This window comes from Muscardinus avellanarius, assembly GCF_963383645.1.
Source record: "Muscardinus avellanarius genome assembly, chromosome: 7".
In the NCBI taxonomy this organism is placed as follows: Eukaryota; Metazoa; Chordata; class Mammalia; order Rodentia; family Gliridae; genus Muscardinus; species Muscardinus avellanarius.
The window spans coordinates 30,161,677-30,186,232 of record NC_137793.1 but is presented as its reverse complement, the minus strand read 5'-3'; the positions used below and the strand labels follow the sequence as shown (position 1 = coordinate 30,186,232).

The 24,556-nt window shown below is 39.0% G+C and overlaps 1 protein-coding gene across 3 annotated transcripts in view; it reads left to right on the top strand.

The window, feature by feature from the left end:
• JAKMIP2 (janus kinase and microtubule interacting protein 2) overlaps nt 1–24,556 on the top strand; it is a gene marked incomplete at both ends in the record, with an annotated part of 65,892 nt that overhangs the window by 8,449 nt on the left and 32,887 nt on the right. For 2 of the 3 annotated variants that reach the window (XM_080699217.1, XM_080699218.1), the window contains 10 exons: nt 1,315–1,812; nt 6,568–6,777; nt 8,454–8,552; nt 12,493–12,639; nt 13,294–13,434; nt 16,884–16,940; nt 17,954–18,073; nt 18,928–19,056; nt 21,634–21,717; nt 22,413–22,475. In XM_080699217.1, coding sequence (XP_080555343.1) covers nt 1,315–1,812; nt 6,568–6,777; nt 8,454–8,552; nt 12,493–12,639; nt 13,294–13,434; nt 16,884–16,940; nt 17,954–18,073; nt 18,928–19,056; nt 21,634–21,717; nt 22,413–22,475 — 1,548 coding nt within the window. The remainder of the gene's footprint in view (nt 1–1,314; nt 1,813–6,567; nt 6,778–8,453; nt 8,553–12,492; nt 12,640–13,293; nt 13,435–16,883; nt 16,941–17,953; nt 18,074–18,927; nt 19,057–21,633; nt 21,718–22,412; nt 22,476–24,556) is intronic. The other variant, XM_080699219.1, reaches the window with a different exon arrangement.

Sequence of the window (24,556 nt, the reverse complement as noted above, 5' to 3'; positions counted from 1 at the left end):
TCCTCGTCCTGGGGTTCGCATATTTTTTCTTTTTTTCTAAGTTATTCAGAGAGAGAGAGTGAGTGAGAGAGCGAATGAATGTGTGTTTGTGCTCATGCATGTGTGTGTGTGAGAGAGAGAGAGAAACAGATAGGCAGAGAGACAGACATGGACAAAAGGGGAAGACACAGACAGAGACAGAGTCAGGCAGCAGAGTTGAAGAATGGGGAGGAGGACACAACATGGTCACTCAGAAAATTTTTCATTTTTCTACGAATGCCTAGCCCACCTTGATTTACTGAATCAGAGACTGCCTCAGTCAGATTAAGATAGCCCCATTGCTAACCTACAAAGAGACCTATATTACTACTGGAAATAACAAAACTCAAAAGCCTCTTTTAGCCAAAATCTTTGGAAGTTAACAAGGGCGAAAGAAATACTTTATTAAGTTACTTGGAGAGCGGGCTTAGGGGGCAGCCAGATAGGGGGATAAGAATGAATGTGGAGATGGATGTACAGGAACATCCATGGAGAGGTAGAAATAGCAACAGCCACCAAAGTCTAAAATCAGAGAAAGGACTCAACAAACTGCAGGGTTTTGAATTTTGTTTGTCTATCTGTTTTGCTGGTGTGTGCATTTGTATGTCCGTAAGTGCTTGGGATGGGAACTAGGTTGCTATACGAAAAAGGTAAGGTTGAGCTTATTATCAATGGTGTATTTTTTACCTTCACCATTAGCCTTAGTATTTCTGCACCCTCGAAAAAGGAGGGAAAGAGACATTTTATAATATCATTCCAGGCACTAATTTATTAGCCTATTCACAGTACCAAACTTTGGACTATCTAGTAACATCCACATTGGTCAGTTTGCATCTAACTAGGATTGTATAGTCTAAAAAGTTCTCTAAGTGATCTGTATTAAACTTTTCTCCACCAAGGGGAAATCCATTACAGCAGAACTTCTTAATTTTAGTGTCTATACCAACTTCCTAGGGACTTGTTAAAATGTACATTTTCACTCATAGGGTTAGGGAGAGAGCCAGGGATTCTGCATTTTTAACAAGGTGATACAGGTGTTCCATACTGTAAGGCCCAGAACACCAAATATTCTTCTGAACACAGTATATACACAATCTTAGGTATTTCCTCATTTTCCACGCTGCATCCCTAGCTCCACGGCCTATGGTTTCTTCCCATCTGAGCATGTAGAGGCCTGGCATTTGTAAAAACATACTGAATGAAGTGTCCACGGACACCGTAGCCGCAGACCCTGCCTGGGAGACGCCTTTTCTTTAAGGCTCGTTTCTATTCATCCTTTTGCCTCTCTGCCTCTAGGTATCAAAGCTGGAAAGAGAGAAGACTCAAGAAGCAAAGAGGATTCGTGAGCTGGAGCAGCGCAAGCACACGGTCCTGGTGACGGAGCTCAAAGCCAAGCTGCACGAGGAGAAGATGAAGGAGCTGCAGGCCGTGAGAGAGAATCTCATCAAGCAGCACGAGCAGGAAATGGCCAGGACAGTGAAGGTGCGAGACGGCGAGATTCAGAGGCTCAAGTCGGCTCTGTGTGCTCTCCGGGACGGTAGCAGTGACAAAGTAAGGACAGCGCTTACCATTGAGGCCCGGGAGGAGGCCCGGAAACTGTTTGATGCAGAGCGCCTTAAGCTCTTACAAGAAATTGCGGACCTGAAAACGGCCAAGAAGCAGGTGGATGAGGCTCTGAGCAATATGATCCAGGCGGATAAAATCAAGGCCGGGGACCTAAGGAGTGAGCATCAGTCCCACCAAGAAGCCATCTCCAAGATCAAATGGGAGTCGGAGAGGGATATTCGGAGGCTGGTTAGTAATCCCATCAGACAAGCGCAGAAATATTCTCTTTCCAGGTTCAGAGCTCCATGCAGTTTGCTCTTTCAGATGTTCCCTTGTCGATGGATTATAATAATGCCCATGTATTCTTCATTGGCTCTATTCAAGATACAACATAGATCAGAAGGCAGTTAGGTCGACAGGTAAATGGATAAATAAACCCAGGCTCAAACTGGAATTGTAAGGTGTAAGAGATTTTGGAATTACCCTTCTCATTACTGGCTTTTCCCAGCCCCATGTATGTAGAACCTATCTACTCAGTGACTCTTGTTTTCTTCGATATTGATAAAAAAAATTATTCTAAATTTGGAACTCTTCCAAAGTCATCAGGTTTTTATAGGATCTTTCTATTTATAAAATGCCATTGGGATTTTTACAGGATATAGGGGGAAGCCACTATGATTTTGGAGATGTCTGGAAATGCCTCTGAGGATGTACAGAGTGATTATGTACAGAGTGATTCACCAGTCCTCTTTTTGTTCCCAGAAGCCATGTCGGAAAGCAAGTAACAGAGCTATAAATTCCTTAGTCATTTTAAAAGTAGATTGTTGCCCCAAGTAAACAGGCTGCATTCAAAACAAGAGCCATTATCATTTCTTAATTGCATGCTATTTCTAAGTAGCCTGTTTGCTATTTATAATTTTTATGACTTATCACAATTTCTGCAGTGTTGGATCTTTTACAAGAAACAACCAAAAGCTATATAGGTTTCTCATTCTCAAAAATTAAAATAACTGTTACCATCATCTAAATGATAAAATGCCTTAAGTTGACCTCATCCAGATATTTTAGTAGAAGCATCATCCATATTCATCAACACTCAAACATTTAGCATTATCTATAGCTTAGTTAAATCTTATTAAACTAACCATCACCTCCCTATTAGAATGTACTTTATGCTTCTCTAAAAATAATACTTCCTTAGGGAAACTCTCTCTGTGTCTGCCAATTTTAAGCATTTTTTTTAATTGGTGTATGGTAATTATATGTCTTGGTACAGTTCAGGGTGATTGAGGCATACGTGCACACAGCACTCATGGAGCCCTTCCCCAGTTCCCACCCCACTCCCGCCGCCTCCCCACCTTCCCCTGCTCAGCACAGGGATTGGCTTTGGCAAGTTTGTGTATGGACATCATTCCATGGAGGTGTTTCCCTCTTCAAGTCTTCTCCTCCCTCCCATCTTCATTGGTTAGGTCCCCTCCTTCAGTCCACTAAGATTTCTCCTTCGTCTAGAGTTGTTCCTGTGTCCTAATTTCTCCCTGTCTTGTGCATATGAGGGAGAAGATATGACCCTTCATTTTTTTGTGACTGACTAATCAATCCCATTTAGCATGATGTTCTCCAGTTCCATCTATTTCCCTGCAAATGACATAATTTTGTTCTTCTTTATGGCTGAGTAGAATTCAATTGTGTATATATCCCATAATTTTGTAAGCCATTCATCTCTTGATGGACATCTCAGCTGCTTCCATAGTTTGAATATTATGAATTGTCCAGCTATTATTTTCTAAGAATTCCAATTATGTTTTTAATATTATCTCCAGCATTTCAATTTTAGGTTTAAAAGTAGTTACTGTAGGCCATTTTAAAAGAGCTAAATGCGTCATTTTTGCTTTTTACTATAATATAGTGTGCCTGTGAAATGTGGCTTATACCACACTTTTTAAATTTTTCATTGGCAATTCATTCTACTACATTTTTGACAATAAAGACCAAACACAGGGCAGAAATGTTGTTCCCTGCCCTGCCTTTGGAGACGATTTCTGATGAAGAAAAAAATCAAGACTGTGAACTCTGAAGTTAGCAGGTAGGTAAATAAAGAGGAAGCTTTGCATTGAATGTTTTTGTTTGTTAATTATTCTCAATGTAAAATCTATGAATATATCCACTTACTGATCTCTGTTCTTTCCCACGCTGGGAATTGAATTCAGGGGTCTCTACCACTGGGCTATATACCAACCCATTTTAAAATTTATTTTCAGACAGATGACTTGCTAAGTTCTCCAGACTGACCTTGTCATTCTGATCCTCCTGCTTCCACCTCTTGGGTCGCTGGGATCCCAGGCATGCACCACTGCATGCTGATCTAAGCCTTACCCATGGCTTCCTTTCACTAGCACATTGCTAAGGTAGACATGAAATCCCTCTTAATAACAATGTAAAACCTAAACTGCCTGAAGAGTGAGTGGTCTGAAAATCTGGTACACATAGGACAAGATGGGAAACTGTTTCAGTGATACATTTATCTTCTTTTTTTCTTTTTCTTTTTTGTGGTACTAGGAGTTGAGTCCAGGGAAACTCTATCATTACCCTACAACTTAAGCCCATTTTATTTTGAAGTAGGATCTCACTGAGTTACTGTGCAGTGATCTTGAACCTGTTATCCTTCTGTTTCAGCCTCCCAAGTAGTTGCCTTACAGACGTGCACCACTGGTTATTTTTTTTCTTTACTCTACCTATTCCTATCCCTACACCCATCTCTGTTTTTAAAGCAGAAGAGAAGGTCAGGCATGGTGGCGCACATTTGTAATCCCAGCATTTGGGAGGCTGATACAGGAGGATCGCGGTTTGCGGACAGCCTCAGCTACTTAGTGAGGCCCTTTGCAACTCAGTGAGACCCTGTTTCAAAAAATAAAGAATGGAAAATAGGGCTGGAGGTGTAGCTTGGAGGTAGAATGTCCCTGGGTTCCTTCTCCAGTACCGCAAAAATAAGTAAGTAAGTAAGTAAGTAAGTAAATAAATAAATAAAAATGGAGAGAAATTTTGTCTAGAAAATTCCTAGAAAAGAGAGCTTTTTTTGTCTAGAAAAATTTCCCGAGAATTCTAGCATATACCTGTTTCCACCTAAGAATTAGAATTAGAGCTTGTGTTGATTTTTGGTTTTCTAGGTCAGATCCCATGCTTCATTCCCAGAGTGCTAGAGCATCTCTTCAAAACCAGTTACCAGATATTCTTCAAAGAACTATTTTGGGAAATGCTGGGAGAATGTGGATAATCTCAGAGCTGGAGTTTCATAGTAGCTGCCACATAGGACTCTAGACTCAGAAGACTGAATTAAAAACCAGGCTTTACCACTTACTATGATGAATATGACGAAGCTTTTAACCTTTCGGGTTCTCAGTCATCATTCAGGCAGTGATGATAAAAGAACCCACCCAATAGAATTAATATAGAATGAGATAAGGTATGAAATATTCTGACAGTAGTGCTTTTAGTATGGCCAAAGATGAGAACATTTCAGCTGTGATGATCGTGTAGAGAGGATGATGATTTGTGCATTTATGGAATGATTTCCCAGCAAGTTCAGTTAAGTAGAGTATGTCAGAACCAGTTAGGGATACTCAGACCCTGAGTGACAGCAAACTATAAGTAACATGATACTTGATGTGTCTGGCAAGTGAGTGTACTTGGTTAAGAATCACACTGGACACAAGTCTTCTATAAGACATAGAAACTGCAGAGATACTTCCTCCCAAGTTAACAGGGCAGTATTTGATTTCTCGCTGAATTATCAGGTAGTATTATAAGATCATGTACAATTTAGTCCAGTGTCCCCTCTTCAAATTGGCCTAAAATTTTGTCTTTGAGATGCTTAACTCACAGGCATTTATATATGGAAAATATATGACTGCAACACAATTCCTATCCCAAATAGTTTTATTTCCCCCCATGGCCTAAAGAGCACAGAAACAAAACTATTTGTAAACTATGAGACACTTTTAGAAAGAAGACAACTTAGTGTTTGTGTTATTTTTTCTATTTCCACTTTGAAAATTGACATGGAATATAATAAAGTGAGAAGAAAATTTTTACCCAGTAACTATGCTGTCTTTAAAAACTGTTTACAGACTTTCCCTATATTAACCCTTATTCAGGAAGAAATATTTTAGTCCAATAGAACTCTGATCAACTGGTATTGAAGGCCTGTGCTCCTTAGTTGAGAAATACTTTTGAGGTCATGCCCAGGCTTAGCACAAATGAGTGTTAAGATCAATAAATATATCCCTCAGATGCAGGAGGAGAAATAGTGACTAATATCACCAGGTATTTTCCCTCCCTGCTCTAGTCCCATCCATAATTTTCTGACAGCAATGATCAAATGGTTGCTAAGAACTGACTGTTCTGGAATGTGGGTGGGAATGGAAAGAACCATATAACATGAACCACTGAACCACTGAAAGGACCTTGCTCCAAATTCATCTGCTGAATGCAAACATCTTAGTCTTGGAAGACTGTCAGGTCGCTGAGAAGCCTGCAGTTTCTTCAGTTACAAATGACCAGCTAATAGTAGCAATTGCTGTTTGGATTGAACTGAAATGCTTATCCCTCCAAAGAAGAGGTAATATGCAAAATCGTGCTGGGCAAGATTGTGGCAGAATATTCACTGTCTGCCTTTAATAACAGTAATGAAACATTTAAGGTAAGACTTCCCTTTCTACATCTAACCAACCCAGACCCTTTCAAACAACACATTGAATGAGAACAACTATACGGAATATACTAGAGAGGAAAGATTGATCTCTTTGCCGCCTAATTAAACCCGAGTAGCCCTTTATTACACACCACTGCGCTGTCTTATTCACGAGTGAAATACACTTGTCATGTTCATGGTTTTTCTCCTGAATCAATCAGAAGAAAGAAGTTCAAGTATTACCATTGTAAGCATGCAGGTTTTTTTTTTTTTTACAGCAGTTAGAAATAAAATGTCCTTCATCTCATTTAATTCAGATGGATGAAATCAAAGCCAAGGATAGGATCATCTTTTCCCTGGAGAAGGAACTGGAGACCCAGACGGGCTATGTACAGAAACTCCAACTGCAGAAAGAAGCTTTGGATGAACAGCTCTTCCTGGTCAAAGAGGCTGAATGTAACATGAGTAGTCCAAAACGAGAAATCCCAGGAAGGGCGGGCGATGGCTCCGAGCACTGCAGCAGCCCTGTAAGTCCACATGGGTTGAGATTGGGAACACAGGAGTCATCTTTTATTTAGTCCACAAGTTTCACTTTTCACTTAAGCTCTTTTCCTGTTTACTGCAAAGAAATCAATTCTACCTCCTAATATAAAGCCAGCTAGTATCTTGGGAAAAGGGTTTTCTAAACCCATAGACAATAATGCTGTCTGCACTACATTAGCTGATCACGCAAGAGTTATAGACCTCTTTAATCCTTCAGAGAAGTTTTCTAGCCAAGTGATACCTATCCAAACTTAAAGTCTGCTATAAGAATCATAAATTAAATAAAAATATTTTGCTTTCTGCCAAGACTGGCAATTTTTCCTTGTGTGAAAATTGGGTTGGAAATTGGTAAAGATGGTTTTCATCTACAAAGGTCGAAAGGTATACCTGTACGAAGGACTAAAGCATTTATAATCATCATGTGAAAGCTTCTAGTCTGATTGAGCTTGCCAGTTTTCCTGAATTTTCATCATTTTATATGAGAAATTATTTTCAGTAGTATAGCAAAAGAAATCAGCTTGAATATAGCTGACCATTATATATTAGACCTTCCAAATTATTTAGCTTCTAAAAAGATAAAAATGTATTATTTAAGAACAGAGATGAGTTCCAAATGACTACTTAGAACAAAGTAATGAATAACTTATGAATTGGTTTTTAGGAGATATATATATATATATATATATATATATATATATATATATATCCTAGTAGGTGGTAGAAAGTGTACTGATCCAGGATGTGGCAGATATAAGTTTAATTCTCTCTCTGACACCTTACTTATGCTGTGTCATGATTGTCAATGGAATGGGCTCTGGTGTCAGACCGGTTGGCCCATATTCTAAACCTGCCATTAACTGAGTGACCATAGACAGACCATTTCCCTGCTCAGTTTCTTCATTTATAAAATGGAGATTATAGTTGTATCCCAGAAGCCTAGTCAAGATCAGAAGATATAATAAATAAAATGTTCAGCAGTGTCTGGCACATAGTTATCACTCAAAACGTATCAGTTAAGGATCTACTGATATTAGCCACAGATCTTGAATGAATTATGACCTCCCTGAATTGTATCTGTTCTGCTGAGTCCTCTAAGATATTGTGAATGTATGGATATGTGGGAAACTTCCCTGTCAACAGAATAGCACTATCCAAATGAAAAATGACAACAGAATTGCAAGTATATGATACCGATAATAGCAGTCTTATAGACTGGGGCATAGAGTTGAGCCATGTCTGATGTGTACAAGGTGATTTATGGCATTTTTGCCAGTGGGACATCAGTGGACAAAATATTTTAGTGTCGACTCCCTTATAAATTACTTTCCTTTATAAGTGAAGGTCACACGTCCTTTTTCTCCGGGAATATCAGAAATTTCCAAAGCCAGAGTTACTTCCTAATCTTCCCCCTCCGTGGCTAAGTGCAACAGCAGGATAGTTGTCTAAGACACAAACAGCAGTGTGTGGTCATGATACACCAGTGCTCTCCAAAGCTCATGTTATCACAACACGACCTCAGTCTCATAGCACACAGCTCAAATAAGCCCATCCCTACTTCTAAAGCCCAAACTTCTACTAAACCCTGCCCCAAGCCACGCTCCCAGAAGTATCTTCATTAAAGTTTTATTGTTAAAATACCCATTTTGATTATCATGTATAGGATTTACGAAGAAATCAAAAGAGGATAGCTGAATTAAATGCCACTATACGAAAATTAGAAGACAGAAATACCTTGCTTGGAGATGAACGAAATGAACTGGTGAGTTGTGCTAGGAATATTTTAATCTTATTTTTTGTTAAGCATTATGTTATAGAAGTATATGTTAGCCAGGCGTGGTGGCGCACGCTTGTAATCCCAGCGTTTGGGAGGCTGAAACAGGAGGATCGTGGTTTGCGGCCAGCCTCAGCTACTTAGTGAGGCCCCTTGCAACTCAGTGAGAACCTGTTTCAAAATAAAGAATAAAAAATAGGCCTGGGGGTGTCACTCGGAGATAGAATGCTCATGGGTTCCATCCTCAATACTGAAAAAAAATAACTATATGCTATGTTTATCAGGGTAACCTAATAGAGAGAAAAGTGCACAAATAACAAAGGTGTGGTTTAATAAATATTTACAAGATGGTGCCTCTGTATAACCACAACTCAGATGAATAAGTAGAAGACCACAGGGTTTCATACCCTGTCCTCCTTGGGACCACTCTTCTCTCATTCTCCTTCTCCTTCTCCTTCTCCTTCTTCTCCTACTCTTTCTCCTCCTCCTCCTCCTCCTCCTCCTCCTCCTCCTCCTCCTCCTCCTCCTCTTCCTCCTTCTCCTTCTCCTCCTCCTCCTCCTCCTCCTCCTCCTTCTCCTCCTCCTCCTCCTCCTCCTCCTCCTTCTCCTCCTCCTCCTCCTCCTTCTTCTTCTTCTCCTCCTCCTTTTTTTTGGATGGTGCTGGGGATGGAACCCAGGGGCATTCTATCTCTGAGCTATACCCCCACCCCTATTTTTTATTCTTTATTTTGAAACAGGGTCTCACTGAGTTGCAAAGGGCCTCACTAAGTAGCAGTAGTAGCTGAGGCTGTCTGCCTGTCTCCATCCTCCTGTCTCAGCCTCCCAAATGCTAGGATTACAAACCTGCACCACCATGCCTAGCTTACCATCCTTCTAAAGTTGACCATTGTTTTGCTTTCTATCACTGTTGATTGATTGATTGATTGATTGATTGATTGCTACAGGGAATGGAACCCAAGAACCTTAGTCCTATTTTTATTTTTTTGAAAAAGGGTCTCACTAAGTTGCTGACAGTCTTACTAAGTTGTTTAGGCTGCCCTCAAACATCTATCCTCCTGTCTCAGCCTCCCAAATACTTGAATTATAGTTCTGTGCCACCACGACTGGCAATTAGTATTATCACCATCATTGTTTTGTAAACAGAATAATACAACATTGACTCTTTTGTGTCTGGCTTCATTTGCTCAGCATTATATATATGAGATGCAGCTACTGTCTTGCATGTGGGACTCTTTTTCACAACACAATAGTATTCAATTAATATATCACAGTGTATTTCCTTATTCTATTGCTAAAGGATATTTATATTCTTTTTGAATACTTTCAAGCTGTCAAGAATGACACTGCTGTAAGGTGAAAACATGTCCATTTCTGGTGGGAATATGCAAAGGAGTAGAAATGTTGGGTCCTAGAGTACACATGTCATCAGCTTCAGCAGTTATTACAGTTTTCTGAAGTTGTTTGAACAAGTATATGGTGTACTTTCCAAACATTTGGACACTTTTGAGCTATCTTTTTGTATTGCTTTCTCCCCTAATTTGTATTATTTCATTCCTTTGAAATTTGTAGAGATCTATAGTATGGTTCCAGCATTTGGTCAAATTTAGAATTGTTTTTTGTTGTTGTTGTTGTTGTTCTCATGAAAAGAAAACATACTCTGTAATTATTAGTTATAGGTTGATTCAAGTTTGTTAAGTCTAAATTAAAATTTTCAGCATTCTTACTGATATTTTTGTCTACTTGTTCTTTCAATAGATTTATTTGTATAACTTCTCAGTTCTGTCAAACGTGCTTCACATATATTTGAAGTTATAGTACTAGATGCATGTAAACTAATATCCACTGTAATTTTTTTCATATTAATCCTTTTATCATTTTATTTTTTTTCTAGGATTTCTTGACTTAAAGTCTATTTTTTATTTGTTGAATTATATCATTTTTTCTGTTGGTGTTTGCATGAAAAAATGTTTATATTCATATATCTATATGAACATACATATGCATACTTTCCTTTTCATCCTTCTCTACTGCATTATTTTTACATTATATATATATATTTTTTCCTTTTCTTTGCATTTATCTGCATTTTGTGTGAATAACATACAGTAGGGAAATTTAAGTATTTAAAACTCATGTCATTGACCTCCAGAAAGATAAAGATTAAAATAATAAACCCATTAGATTAATTTATTTGTCCTTACATTTTCTCAATATTTAGTACTAACAATTCAGGCACTGAAACCTAAGAACTGAGAATTATACAGATTATATATAAAAAGTACATCTAAATTTTGGCCTTTAATATAAAACAAAGTTTTTAGATTGAGATTGGAATGGAGCTGGGGAGAGTTGTTTAAGAATCATAAAGGGAACCCAAAAATATTTATAGGTAGCTAAATGTCCTACCTCAGCACCTCCCCTAATGATAGATGGTCAATGACAGGAATGAGTGGGGTTTTTTTGTGTGTGTGCTTTTTAATTTTTATTTTTATCTGTATATGGTACTGGGGCTAGAACCTAGGGGCATTCCACCTCCAAGCTATACCCCCAGCCCTATTTTTCATTCTTTATTTTGAAACAGGGCCTCACTGAGTTGCAAAGGACCTCACTAAGTAGCTGAGGCTGTCCATGAACCACGATGCTCCTGTCTCAACCTCCTGAATGCTGGGATTACAAGCGTGCACCACCACACCTGACTATTTGTATATTTTTAATGGTGCACTGAGTTACACATCATAGTGAGGTTCAAAGTGAAATGAATATAAATTCACACAAGACTTAGTGTGTTTCCCTCTGGATCCCACCCTACTCCCCTCCTAGTACATAATGTCTTAGATATTTCTAATACACTCCTCTCCTCCCCTCTCCTTGTACTGGCACCTTCTCCCCCAGTACATTTTCACATTCAGAGTCACTAGTATGATAAAGTGCACTGACCATGAGAGCTTTCACATGGACATCTATTAGGCATAGATAAATTGGCCATAAAATGGATCATCCAAACAGAGGACTTGAAAGGAAAAGGGGGCTATTGACAATTGCTTCAAGCTGGCATTCATAAGTTGAGACCATTGGTGCTAAACTTGGGCAATATTTAGAGACATATGCTTGCCACACCTGGCAGGTTGTTGCTGGAATCTAATAGTGAGCAGGAATGTTACTAAACATCCTATAAGGCACAGAACAGCCCCTACAGCAAAGTAGTTACCCAAAAATGTTAGAGGTGCTGAGGTTGAAAAACCCTGCCTGAGCACCGGACAACAAGAATGTGTGGTCACTCCTGCTTGTGGGTGGATAACAAGACTTTGCCAAAACTGGGTGAGAATCAGACCTTCCTAAAACAAAGATCAATAGGGTTTGAAATTCGTTTTGTTGTTGTTATTGTTGTTGCTCAATAAATCTTCCTTAAAAATAAGCAACCTTAGTATGAGTCAGGAGATCTCAATCAACTCTCTGAGGAAAAGAAGGATGGGCTTTGGAGTGTGTGCAGATCCCAGACCTGGGGATGTGTAACTTAGTGACTGTGGGACCCAATGAGCTGCTTTCTCTCACTAGACAATGAGAGGCCATTTCATGCCCAGGAGGGGAGTTTGAGCATAGTGAGGTGTGGCTAAGGGAAAGCTAAGGGGAGCAGAGAGGACTATGTGCTCCTCTTTCGTGTTCCCAGAGCAGTAGCTCTTCAGCACCTCTTCGGGGCAATAGAGTAATACAGGGTTTTGAAGAATATGATAAAAGCAATTAGATATTGGAAACAGCAGAGCAGGTCTGTGAAGTGCAGAATCAGGATGTCAGTGGTCAGTCCTGGGACACATCATGAAACAGAAAAAGGTGGCACAGGAGGAGGGTTCTTTCCTTTCACCAATGAACTCCCTCTGCCTCATCTTACTCTCCAAATACAAGAGACAAACTGTCACTTATTTCTTCCCAGTTAAAACGTGTTCGGGAAACGGAAAAGCAATGTAAACCTCTCCTGGAAAGGAACAAGTGCCTCGCCAAGAGAAACGACGAGCTGATGGTGTCTTTGCAGCGCATGGAGGAGAAGCTGAAAGCTGTGACCAAGGAAAACTCGGAAATGGTGCGTCTTAAGGACTCTGCAGAGCTATGGCTTCCCTCTTTCTATTATTCCAATAACCTGACTTACCGTTTCCGCTCAGCTTATTTTTAAAATATAATGCTACTTGGGTTTTCACGTGTGTAAGCAAGGCAGCGTTACAGAACAAAGCAAGGGAAGGCTGCTGCCTCTGTTTTTATGGCATTTCCAAATTTGCAGAACTGGAGGAGTACTTCCAGGAATCTGCACGCTCTCCATATGCTTAGAAATGGAGAAGCAAAGCTTCATTGTGCCTCCTTCACCATGGAAACCTCCTTCCAAGATTTCATTAACATATTCTTTGCAGACCTGAGAGGGCACACCTTGTCTTCCAAGAACTGGCATAGTAGATGGGAAATAGATGCCATCACTTGTATTATGTATGCTAATGTACTCCCTAACAGACTTTCAGTGCCGCTAAAGAGATCTGCAGAAAATCCCCAGTGGCTACAACATATTATAGCAGATACAAAAATGTACTTGAGAGTTTTAGTTGGTGTGTGTAAAAAATGGATATTTAACTAGGAAATGTTCAAATTGAGCTGGAGCCCTACACACTTTCTATAAAGATTTTATATTAATGATTAAAGTTTGAAATTCTTACCATTTCTCCCTATACTTTCATCTTTTTCAATACAGAGAGAAAAGATAACATCCCACCCACCCTTGAAAAAATTAAAATCTCTGAATGACCTCGACCAAGCTAATGAGGAACAAGAGACTGAATTTCTAAAACTTCAGGTCATTGAGCAGCAAAACATTATTGATGAGCTCACAAGGGTAGGTCATGATCAATCTTGAAACTTTAAGCTATTCCTAAAAACAAGTAACCAACATGCAACATGGATTAATCCCAGAGGCCCAAGTTCACAGGCTCAGTATGTAACTCTGTTCAGGAGGCTCTGTTTCAGAAATATTTTGTATTATTAAAATGCTCTAGACCTTTCCAATATAATCCTTTGGTAACATAAATAATAATTGGAAACCAAATGAAAAGAACCTTCAAATAAATTGTTATATAAGTATGCAGAGCTGGTGTGTGTGTGCCTTATAATTGCCTTCCAGTATCAGGATCCTGAAGCTCAGAAATGAAATATTTTAGCCGAGCATGGTGGCGCACACTTGTGATCCCAGCATTTTGGAGGCTGAGACAGGAGGATTGCAGTTCTCAGACAGCCTCAGCTACTTAGTGAGGCTTTCTGCAACTTAGTGAGACCCTGTTTCAAAATAAAAAAAATAAAAAATAGGGCGGGGGTGTAGTTTGGAGGTTGAATACCCCTGGGTTCCATCCCCAGACCCGCAAATAAAATGAAATATTTATTTTTTTATAGTAACAGAACTATTTAACTCTTGTTTTCCAACACTTAAGGGTCTAGCAACATAGATACTGTTTATTAAATAGTTGTTGAACAGCCAAGCATAGTGCTGCACACTTGTAATCCCAGTATTTGGGAGGCTGAGACAGGAGGATCTCAGTTCAAGGAAAGCCTCAGCTGCTTGAAGAGGTTCTCTGCAACTTGGTGAGAGCCTGTTTCAAAATAAAGAAAAAAAAAATAGAGCTGGGGATATAGCTCAGAGGCAGAATGCCCCTGGGTTTCATCCCCAGTACCACAAAAATAAAAAGCTCATTTAAATAATTGTTGAGCAAATTATAACACCACAATTATGTGGCAGAGCTGGAATACCAGTCCAGCTAATTTTCTAATCGCTACCTCAGTCAGTACCTGGCTGTATAGGTAGCATAGTAACTGTTCCCATTTGCATCTGGCTAAGGTGTATGTTGCCAGCAATATCAGTTTGAGACCTTAAATGCCTTTGAGCTTTTTTTTCATTTTTATTAATTATTTATTGGTGCAATGTATGCATACATCATATTGGGATAAAAAACTTGTGTAGACATACATGTACACATTGCCCAGTTAGACCCTACCCCATTCCCACTCCGTTCCCTCCCCGTCCCTTCTTCCCATGCTTGGTTTAGTGGTTGACATCGATATATTTAAGTACATCATGTGCTTTAGAGAGTTTCCTTCTACCCCTTCCCATCCCCTGAGTTAGGTTGCCTTGTTTGCTCCTCTATAGGATCTCCTTTTTCACCTGGAGTTCCTCCTATGACCTATTTCACTTTAGCTTTCACATATTAGGGAAAGCATCCAATTTCTTACTTTTTGCAACTGACTAATCTTGCTTAGCATAATGTCCTCCAGTTCCATCCATTTCCCTGAAAATGATGCAATTGTGTTTTTTTTATGGCTGAGTAAAATTCCATTGTGTACATATCCCACAGTTTTGTAATCCATTCATCTGTTGATGGACATCTTGGCTGGTTCCATAGTTTGGCAACGGTGAATTGTGCAGCTATGAACATAGATACACTTGGATTAGTTTGGTAGTTTGGTTTGCTTTCTTTTGGATAGACACCCAGAAGTGGTATTGCTGGGTCAAATGATAAATTAGTTCCCATTCTTCTGAGGATCCTCCATACTGTTTTCCAAAGTGGTTGCACTAATTTGCAACCCCACCAACAATCTCTGCCTTTACTGGGAGAATGACATCTTTGGGCCTTCTTATTTCAGGACCAAGCCAAGGCCTACAGATTTGAGGGAGTAATGACGGATTTAGTCACTAGTCCGCAGAGTAGGTGAGCAAGAGGAAAAGAAAGAGTTTAACTTTGATTTATAATTACATTGTTCATCCTTTAAAAAAAATTCTATTGAGTATAGGTTATAATGCATACACTAGATGAAGAAGCTATTTTAAGTATATAATATATACATTTTAGAAGTCCCAGCTCTCATTTTGTTAGTGCATTGCAATTATACATCACAGTAAAATTCAATGGGATAAAAACGGACATGCATACGGTTCTTGGTGTATTTCCCACCATATCCCATCCCCCCTCCTTCTGCTCCCTCTCTGTACCTTAGAAAAATTGGTAGCAATATCTTCACATATTGCTATAGCATTATTTAAACTGTTTCCTTAAAGGCAAAAAATAAAAATGCCTACATGTCACTTGCTTCAAATAGTTCACTTTTTTAGTGTATAATTCAATTGGCTTTAGTATTTTATTTATTTATTTATTTTACTTTTTATTGGTGCATTTTAGTCATACATCTTAGTGGAGTAAAAGATGGTGGAGGCATACATGAACACATCACCCAATTAACCCTTACGCATTTCCCACCCCATTCCTTCCCCCTAGCTCCTTCTCATGTTTGGCTTAGTGATTGGCATTGATATGTTTGTTAAAGTACATCATGTACATCAGAGAATTGCCCTCTTCCCCCTCCCATCCCCTCAGCTAGGTCACCTCATTTGCTCATCTATAGTATCTCCTTCTTTATATAGAGTTTTTCCTATGACTCATTTTCTCCCTAGCTTCTGCATATTAGAGAGAACATCAAATCACTTTTCTAAATGTGATCTGAAGCTCTGAGCTCCTCACGCTGCTTAAACATTTCAATAACTCATAAATCTCACATATTCACTAGTCCAGAAATTCACCTGGTTTTGAACATCCTGAGATTACATTGTAAATTCCTTATAGAATTCCAAGCTGTTTAGGCATGCTGATCAGCTCTTTAGTAAGACACTTAATTCCATCTAGTTTAGTAAATAAACCCACAGTTCATTCAATAACTCTGCTCACAGCAATAATAAATTAAAATACTGATCGCTATTTTTTGGTATTCTTTGACTTTTCTGCGAGATTCATCTCCCCAAAACTAACTAAATAAAAATAAAACCAGCTGGTTTCAACCAATGAGATACTCTGTGCCCTGTCTCACTTCAGGAGCTATTATATACAAACAAGGTTTCCCAAATAGGCAAAAGCTAGTTTTCTATGGTTTACAAATGAAGAAATCAAAAGAATAAGGTTTTACTTTATTGTGAAATTAATTTTTCTCAACATGAATTCAAAGTAATTTGGGGTCTGGAAAAACAGAAGAACTGTGCTCTGAGGAGATTCAAATAACGGTTTTCAAAATTATTTGATTTTCAAGTATAAAACTGAAGATTTTTATTAGGAACAGAATGACCTTAAAAGCACATACATCATCAGGAAAAGTGCAATGTTCTTACTCTGTAAATATGTATCAAACTCAAAAGTTACCCAAATTTAAATAATTATCTTATTTTAAATAAATATAAAGAATGCCTCAAACCCACTTTACCTTTTCAAACAATGAAGATACAGATCTCAAAATTCCTTACCTGTTTTCCAGGATCGAGAAAAGCTCATCCGCAGGAGAAAGCATAGAAGAAGTTCCAAGCCAATTAAGGTAATGAGGAACCCAGGTTATCAGGCATTTGCCACAAATAGCCAGAGAGATGAGCATGCCAAGGAATCTTCCTGCAAAACTGTGATAAATCAGATGTTCTAAACTGCCACAAACCATGAGCTTTATTTGCTAGAAGAAAATCACTTCTCTTGACATTTCTGAGTATCTGAAAATGATCGCATTATGGATTTTAACCTAAAAGAGTTTGCTTTAATATGACTTTCCCTGAATAACGAAGCTACTAGCTTTGATGTAGAAAGGCTTATTTCTGACAAGTTGAAAAGTTACTCCAAAGCCAGGTGTGGTGGCTCATGCTTGTAATTCCAGGATTTTGGAGGCTGAGACAGGAGGTTCACGGACAGTCTCAACTACTTAGCGAGGCCCTTTGCAACTCAGTGAACCCTGTTTCAAAATAAAGAATAAAAAATAGGGCTGGGGGTGTAGCTGAGTTGTAGAATGTCCCTGGGTTCCATCCCCAGGCCCGAAAAAAAAATAGTTACTCTAAGATGATGCAAGAAGTATACCACTGCAAATTAGAGTCTGATGCCCACCCTATAATTGATATTATTTTCATCATTTACTTGGAAAATATTATTGTTAGTGACACTTAATCCACCAATATCTTTAAAACCTCTTATAACCCACAAAGTCTTGCTATTTAGTTTGTCTATGTCTTTGATTTCTTTGTTGTTACCAAGCACATCATTTGATTTGGTTGCTGATTTGCATGACAAGATTTAAGATCTGATAAACCTCTTCCCATAGATACCTGGATTTTTAAAGTCCTCTGAGCACCTTTCAAAGACTAGAAAGAGTAAATCACATTAGCTCATCATGATATAAAATATACTATAAGTGAAAATATAATCAAGCCTAATATCTTTATTCGATCAAAGAAGTACTGCAGGGTACCTTCTCTGCTCATCTCTGTGTGTGTTGATTCTCCATGTTTCATGCATCATATTTCCCCACTTTTAGTTGTGTCCATAAACAAATTCTTCCCCTCTGTTTAGAGGCCTGTTTTGGACCCGTTCATTGGCTATGATGAGGACTCCATGGATTCAGAGACATCATCCATGGCCTCATTCAGAACGGACCGGACGCCAGCCACTCCTGATGATGACTTGGATGACGTAAGCTCTCCCATCTCTCCTGGCTCATGGGACGCTGTCACAAAATCTTTCCTCAAAGGGCAAAAAAGAACATTTCACGTTCTCTATCTTTTTATGATCCTCACAGAGTAATCTCATAACAGTGACCAAGTCTAAGAGAGCACTTGCCTATCTCTTGAAAAATAGCCCCACCTATGTTATGTAACCCTTCTAGGACCTTCTCTGTATCTTGGCTTTCTAAGTTGAAATGTTATGTCAAAATAAAAGTTACTCCTCAAAATTCTTTATCTAGGGAAGGCATAAGTTGAAAATCAAGCTCAAGTTTCTGAGCACAGTATGAACAATGCAGAATGTGCTTCAGGATCAGTTACAATGAAAATTTCTGCATCCAAATACACAAATCTGATGATTCTGGATCTGCAAAATATAAACCCCACTCTTTATTTTTCATAAATAAATAAATAAATTCCCTGATGATTACCTTATACCCTAAAATTTAGGATCTCAGGCTATAAAACAGGTTTTATAATTTATCTGGGAAAGAAACTGTGTTTGGAAATGAAATGAGAGTAAAATTCTGAGAATCATTTCTTCAAACCTAGATCCAAAATCTGCTATGCCTTCTCATTTGGATCTAACTAGGCTAACATCCAAGCCCAAATGGGTAATAATAAGAAATGTATAAATAAGTAAACGCTTCTTTATTAAAATAACACCTTATATATTTCTGCAATGCTATCTTGAAACTATGACAGCATTTGTGTTTATGTATGCACTTTAGAATTAAAAATAATTTTAAACAGAAAGTTAATTCAAACAAATACCATCTTTTCTTACTTTTTGGCTTTTTGTTTGTTTGTTTGTTTAACCTCAAGAGTTTAGCAGCTGAAGAATCTGAGCTAAGATTTCGACAATTAACAAAAGAATACCAGGCCCTCCAAAGAGCATATGCTCTCCTGCAGGAGCAGACTGGAGGCATCATTGATGCTGAGCGAGAAGCCAAGGTCAGTGTGTGTTTGCAGAGACTGCGCTGAGTCTGCTTGCCATGGTTGCAGCGTGAAAGGACATGAAAATGGCAGCGGGCAGTTCCCCTGCCCTCTTCTCTCCTATGCAGGCTTTGAACTGTTTTCTCTTTTATGTCAACAAGTCCTGGTAAAGATTTTAGACCCAACTTAGATCATCGCTTTTGTTCCTTTAAAGATGGTTGAGTATGCAGTTCTCGTTATTGTTATTTGAAAATGTATATTTTCGAAGTTAGGCAATATTGGAGTTTGACAGCCCATGCTTTTAGTTTCTTGCTTGGAGAAAGAACTTTTATCTTTTAAAAGTGATGGTTATGTTAAGCGAGATCAATCAGTCACAAAAAATAAGAAATCGGACGCTCTCCCTAATATGCGGAAGCTGGGGGAAAAATGGGTCATAGAAGGAACTCTAGACGAAGAAGGAGAAACCATAGATGAGCAAATAAGGCCACCTAACTGAGGGGGATGGAAGGAAGAAGAGGGAACTTCCCTAATGTATATGATGTACATTCACAAACATATCAAAAAAGTGATGGTTAGAAAGCTCCTTTTCTTAGTTAATAATTGGACAACATTACATTTGACAGCGTGCCAAGAATCTTCACAGACAGCTTCTCATTTAATCCTTATGACAGCCTCCAAAGGCAAGTATTTTATTAAAGAGGGATTTAAGATTCCGAAAGTTTCATTGAATTGTCCAAGTTCTCATAGCTAATAAATGACAGAGCTGGGATGTTACCTCAAATCTTACTGGGTCAAATATTTTGCCTCCCCACGTCTATCTGGAAAAGAAAACAAGCAAGGAGAAAACTCCTACTTAACAAGTACTTAGTGTTTGCTGTGTCCCAGGCTTTGTCCAGGGCACTTTATACACATTGTCTCTGTATTCCTAAGCAGCCCTATGAATAAAATATTATTAAATCTCCTATTTATAGAAAAGGAAATAATAGCTTAGTAGAAATCAAATGTACTTAGTGAAGTTAAATTATTTACCTAAGGTAGCAAAGCTAAGATAGGAACCTAACCTTCTGACTCCATATCTACAGCCACTACACTTTACTCTGCTACAGAGTGTGATTTTAAGGAGGCAAGAGGGAGGAAGACTATCCAGTGTATGTGTGATGTGTGTATCTGTGTGTGTGTTTTGTGCTTTTGTTGATGCATTATAGTTTCACATCATAATGTAAATCATGTTGACAGTGACATACATGCACACAGAACGTGGTGTCCCCCTCCTCATTTCCTCCCTTCCTGATACAGAATACTGAGATTGACGTTGGTATATTCACTTATGTACACATAGTCGATGATAGAATTTCCATTAATGAACCTCCGTCTTCCCCCTCCCCTTCCCTTAGACCGCCTCCCTGGCTCCACTGAGGTTCCTCCTCCATTGTCCAGAGTCCCTCAGGTATCCCAATTAATCCCTAGCTTGTGCATATTATAGAACACATCATACTCTTCACTTTCTGTGACTGGATAATCTCACTTAACATAATGTTCTCCAGGCCCTTTCATTTTCTTGCAAATGACATAATTTTATTTTTTATTGTTGAGTAAAATTCCACTGTGTATATTTCCCATAATTTTGTAATCCATTCATCTGTTGATGGACACCTCGGTTGGTCCCATAATTTGGCTACTGTGAATTGTGCTGCTATGAACATGGGTATACATATTTTATCGTAGTTCTCTGATCTCGACCCCTTGGAAAGATACCCAGGAGTGGTATAGATGAATCATATGGTAGACCCATTCCCAGTTTTCTGATGAATCTCCACAGCAGCTGAACTAATTTGCAATCACAACAATAATGTCCTGAGGAGCACTGCAACAACTATGATTAGTTCTTTAGATGGGAAGGAGGGATATGGAAAATATTTTTAAATGACAGCATACAAATATTCATGCACATATGCACACATAAATGAGTCAGCTTCTTTTAAGTGAAACTTTGTCTTGGGATAGACAGGTAAGCAATCCCTAGAAGGGGATGAGCTGTATGCCCTCGTGCATTTGCTTCAGTGCATGGTTTTCACCATCAGTATTCAGCAATCATTCTTATTATCATAGAAATGATATGGACAGTTGAAGAAATGGGATTTGGACTTAGATATGGAGCTCAAATTGGCTCTGAAAGAGAGGATAGGATTCGGAGAAGCAAAATGGGACAAGGCTTTTCAGAAAACAATTTTATTCAAATAGAGAAGTAGCAAGTTACAAACAAGGATTCTGGGAACAAGAATGTCACCGGCAGATGGGGGATAGGGGTAGATCCATGCTGATGAGCAACAGGAAAAAAGCTGGAAAAGTGCTGGGAATCCTCAAATGCCAAGCTAAAAGAGCGTGAACATTGACCCAATGATTAAATCCCACAGGGGATTTTAAGCAAAGCTGTATATCATGAAGGTAGTTTAGAAAGACACCTGTGTCCCTGTGTCATTAAAAACATTCCTTCCCCCACCCTTACTTCTTGATTACTATTGAAGAAACATGAGAGAAAGGAAAATATTGACTGATCGTTTTACTTGTTGAGTTCTGAAATTTTGGTTTCTCCAGGCCCAAGAACAGCTCCAAGCAGAGGTGCTGAGGTATAAAGCGAAAATTGAAGACCTAGAAGCGACCCTGGCTCAGAAAGGGCAGGTAGGCACTGGGCTGCCAGCTCCTCTGCAGGCGCACAATTCAATCTGACCTTCTTCTAGCTCACCCTGTGCATGGGCCGCATCCAGGACTTGGCTTGGCTCTCAGTGACCTTTCTCAGACTGTGTCAGAATGTTCTACCCTGTATACCTATCCCTGGTGTTTTTCTGGCCAGAGCGTGAACCCAGCTGCAAGAGTGAATGAGGTTGGGCAGGGGAGAGAAGGCCTATACAAGGAAGAGGAGCCCTGTACAAATAGCCTGGAGTTTTCACAAACTGCTAAGACAAAGAGCCACCTGCCCCGCAGCTGCATTCTTCGCCTCTATGCTACATTTATGGTTCTGCATTTTAATGTTTTCCATTCATATGTATATAGCCTGTGTGCATTCTGACCCTTTTCACTTTTTGCCTGTGTGGTCACTTCTGAGCCCCCAAAAGGCTGGTCCTGGATTATTCATACTGAAAAAGATAGAGGTAGTGAGTGAGTGAAAGCCAAACGGGGTTTGAAATCTTCCTGGCAACTTTGGCCCTGATGTCTTTGAAAAAGGAGCTGGCAGGGGTGGGTGTCACTGGCCAGTTGTTGGCAGGCAAACAAACCGGGTAGAAGGAAGACAGACGGCTCTGGCCAAGTGGTTTGACAACACAGGCTCCCTCGTGCCACTCTGAAATGCTGACTGCGCGATATTCTTTGTCAAACAGGATTCACACTGGGTAGAAGATAAACAACTTTTCATTAAGAGAAACCAGGAGCTTTTAGAAAAGGTATGTTGGGCACAACACCCTAGCGGGGCAGAGGAGACAATGATGAGGGATCCAGGAGCAGCAGGGGGTGCTCTCAGGAGTGGCACCGGGGCCGGGGAAGGGGAAGCTTCTCCAGCGCTGCTCTGTCTACTGCGTGCTCAACCGCATCCCTGTCACCACCATCGCCATCAGTTAAGTGGCACGTGTGCATGGCTCCATGCTGCGCATCTTCCAGATGCCAAGGGATGTGATACTGAAGCCCACTGATGTGTTAACCATGTATATGTATGTGCATGGGCACACACACACACACACACACACACAGCTGCACACATCCTTTGTGGTTGCCCACCTACCAAATAAAATACACTATAAATGTTACTTTGTGCAAAGAAGGAACAAAACATGACTATATGACTCTAAGATCACGCCGCAGCTCAGTGTAGACTCTTCTCGTCTCTAATCGTTTAGCTTAACTTGGCTGTTTTTTGGTTTTTAGGGAAATAATTTATTTTGAATATGCATTCAAACACAAAACAGTACATCCAGGAAACTGGTCAACACATTGAGATACAAAAGCACAGTTTAGGTCCGATATATGTAATTCATTCTTTTGATTATCTGGACATAGGCTTTTGATTTAGGGCAGTTTTATGCCACCAATGAAAAATGTGTTCAAAGGTAGCTTTTCCTTTGGCATTTACCATCTACAAATCTAGTAAATGATTAAAAAAAAATAACCTTTTATTATCCTTATTAGAATTTGAAAATCCATTTAAGCAAAGGAAAATAATTCTGCAGGTCATTCTAAAGCTATATAGAAGTTATTGTTATTTTAGGATTATTCCACCAATATTTTCTATCTTTGACAAATAATAAAAATGAAGCTCAGTGCCTTCGTCAGCATGATGGGGAAGAAACAGGTGCTTGTCTCCTTCCCTTCCAATCCGGCAAGGTTAAGACTTCCCATCCTACTCCCTGCATGAGGTGAGACAGAGCTAAATTATAAGGGTAGGTAGGTATTTGAAACTGAGAATTGGTACTTTCAGGAAGAATCAGGGTCCCTGCAAAGGAACTTCATGGGCCTTAGTCCCAGTCTGTGAATTGAAATCTGAATAGCTGATATGACTGCCTCACTAACCATCAGAACCAAAGATTTCCCTAAATATCCCATCCCTGACTCAATACAAAATTCCAGGAAGTAGAATGGCCTTCATAATGTAATTGAACTCCTTAAAACTTCTGAATGCTTATTAGACCACAAATATCTAAGTTTAAAAAAATTGAGTTGAAGGCTGAGGGTATAACAATATTTGCCTAATATAAAAAGGGAAAATTTTTAAAAAATCTTGACTTGATTACATTAACATAATTTCTTACTATTTCTCAATCTTTCTTTTCATACTGACCTCAGAGATGTACAGTGAAAAATGTCATTACATTTTTATCATAAAACAATTATTCCCAGTATGTCTTCTGATTTCTTTTAGTCTTGATTTAATTGGTCCAAAATGGAAGATTTTGAATTTTGACTTCTAAGAATAAATAGAGAATAAGAGTAACCATAAAGCTAAGTGTTTTACTTTTAATATACATGTTTGGAAAATAAGATTAATCCTGTGATTTTAAAAAATAGTCTCTGGGTTTGTATTTCTAAATTCAAGATGTTTAATAGTTACTGTGCATAATGGCCACCCACACAGTTAATGGCTAATGGAACCAAAGATCTCTTACAATTCATAAAGATTTTCTGATCTCTTAAATTCAGAGATGACTCAGTCATGGACCCTGTGTATGGAAGGAGGCATATTTGTGTCTCATTAATAAACTTAATTCCATGCGTCATTAGGAATGTCCTAGAGGAAAACAATTTTTTAAAAGTTTCACTTCTGAAAATGAGCCCAAGTAAGGCTTCTTGGTGGTCAAGGAAGTATAGAAGTTTCTCTGTAGAAAAGAAGATAGAGGAGCCTTTCTCAGGTGGAGAAAGAGAGTTCTTGAAAAGAACATGAGGACAGAGAGTTCTCTGAAAAGTCAGTTTGCAGAGTAGATCAGTGTTGTTGGGTTCCAGGAACCTCAAGTGTGTGTGATCACATTTGAGTGTA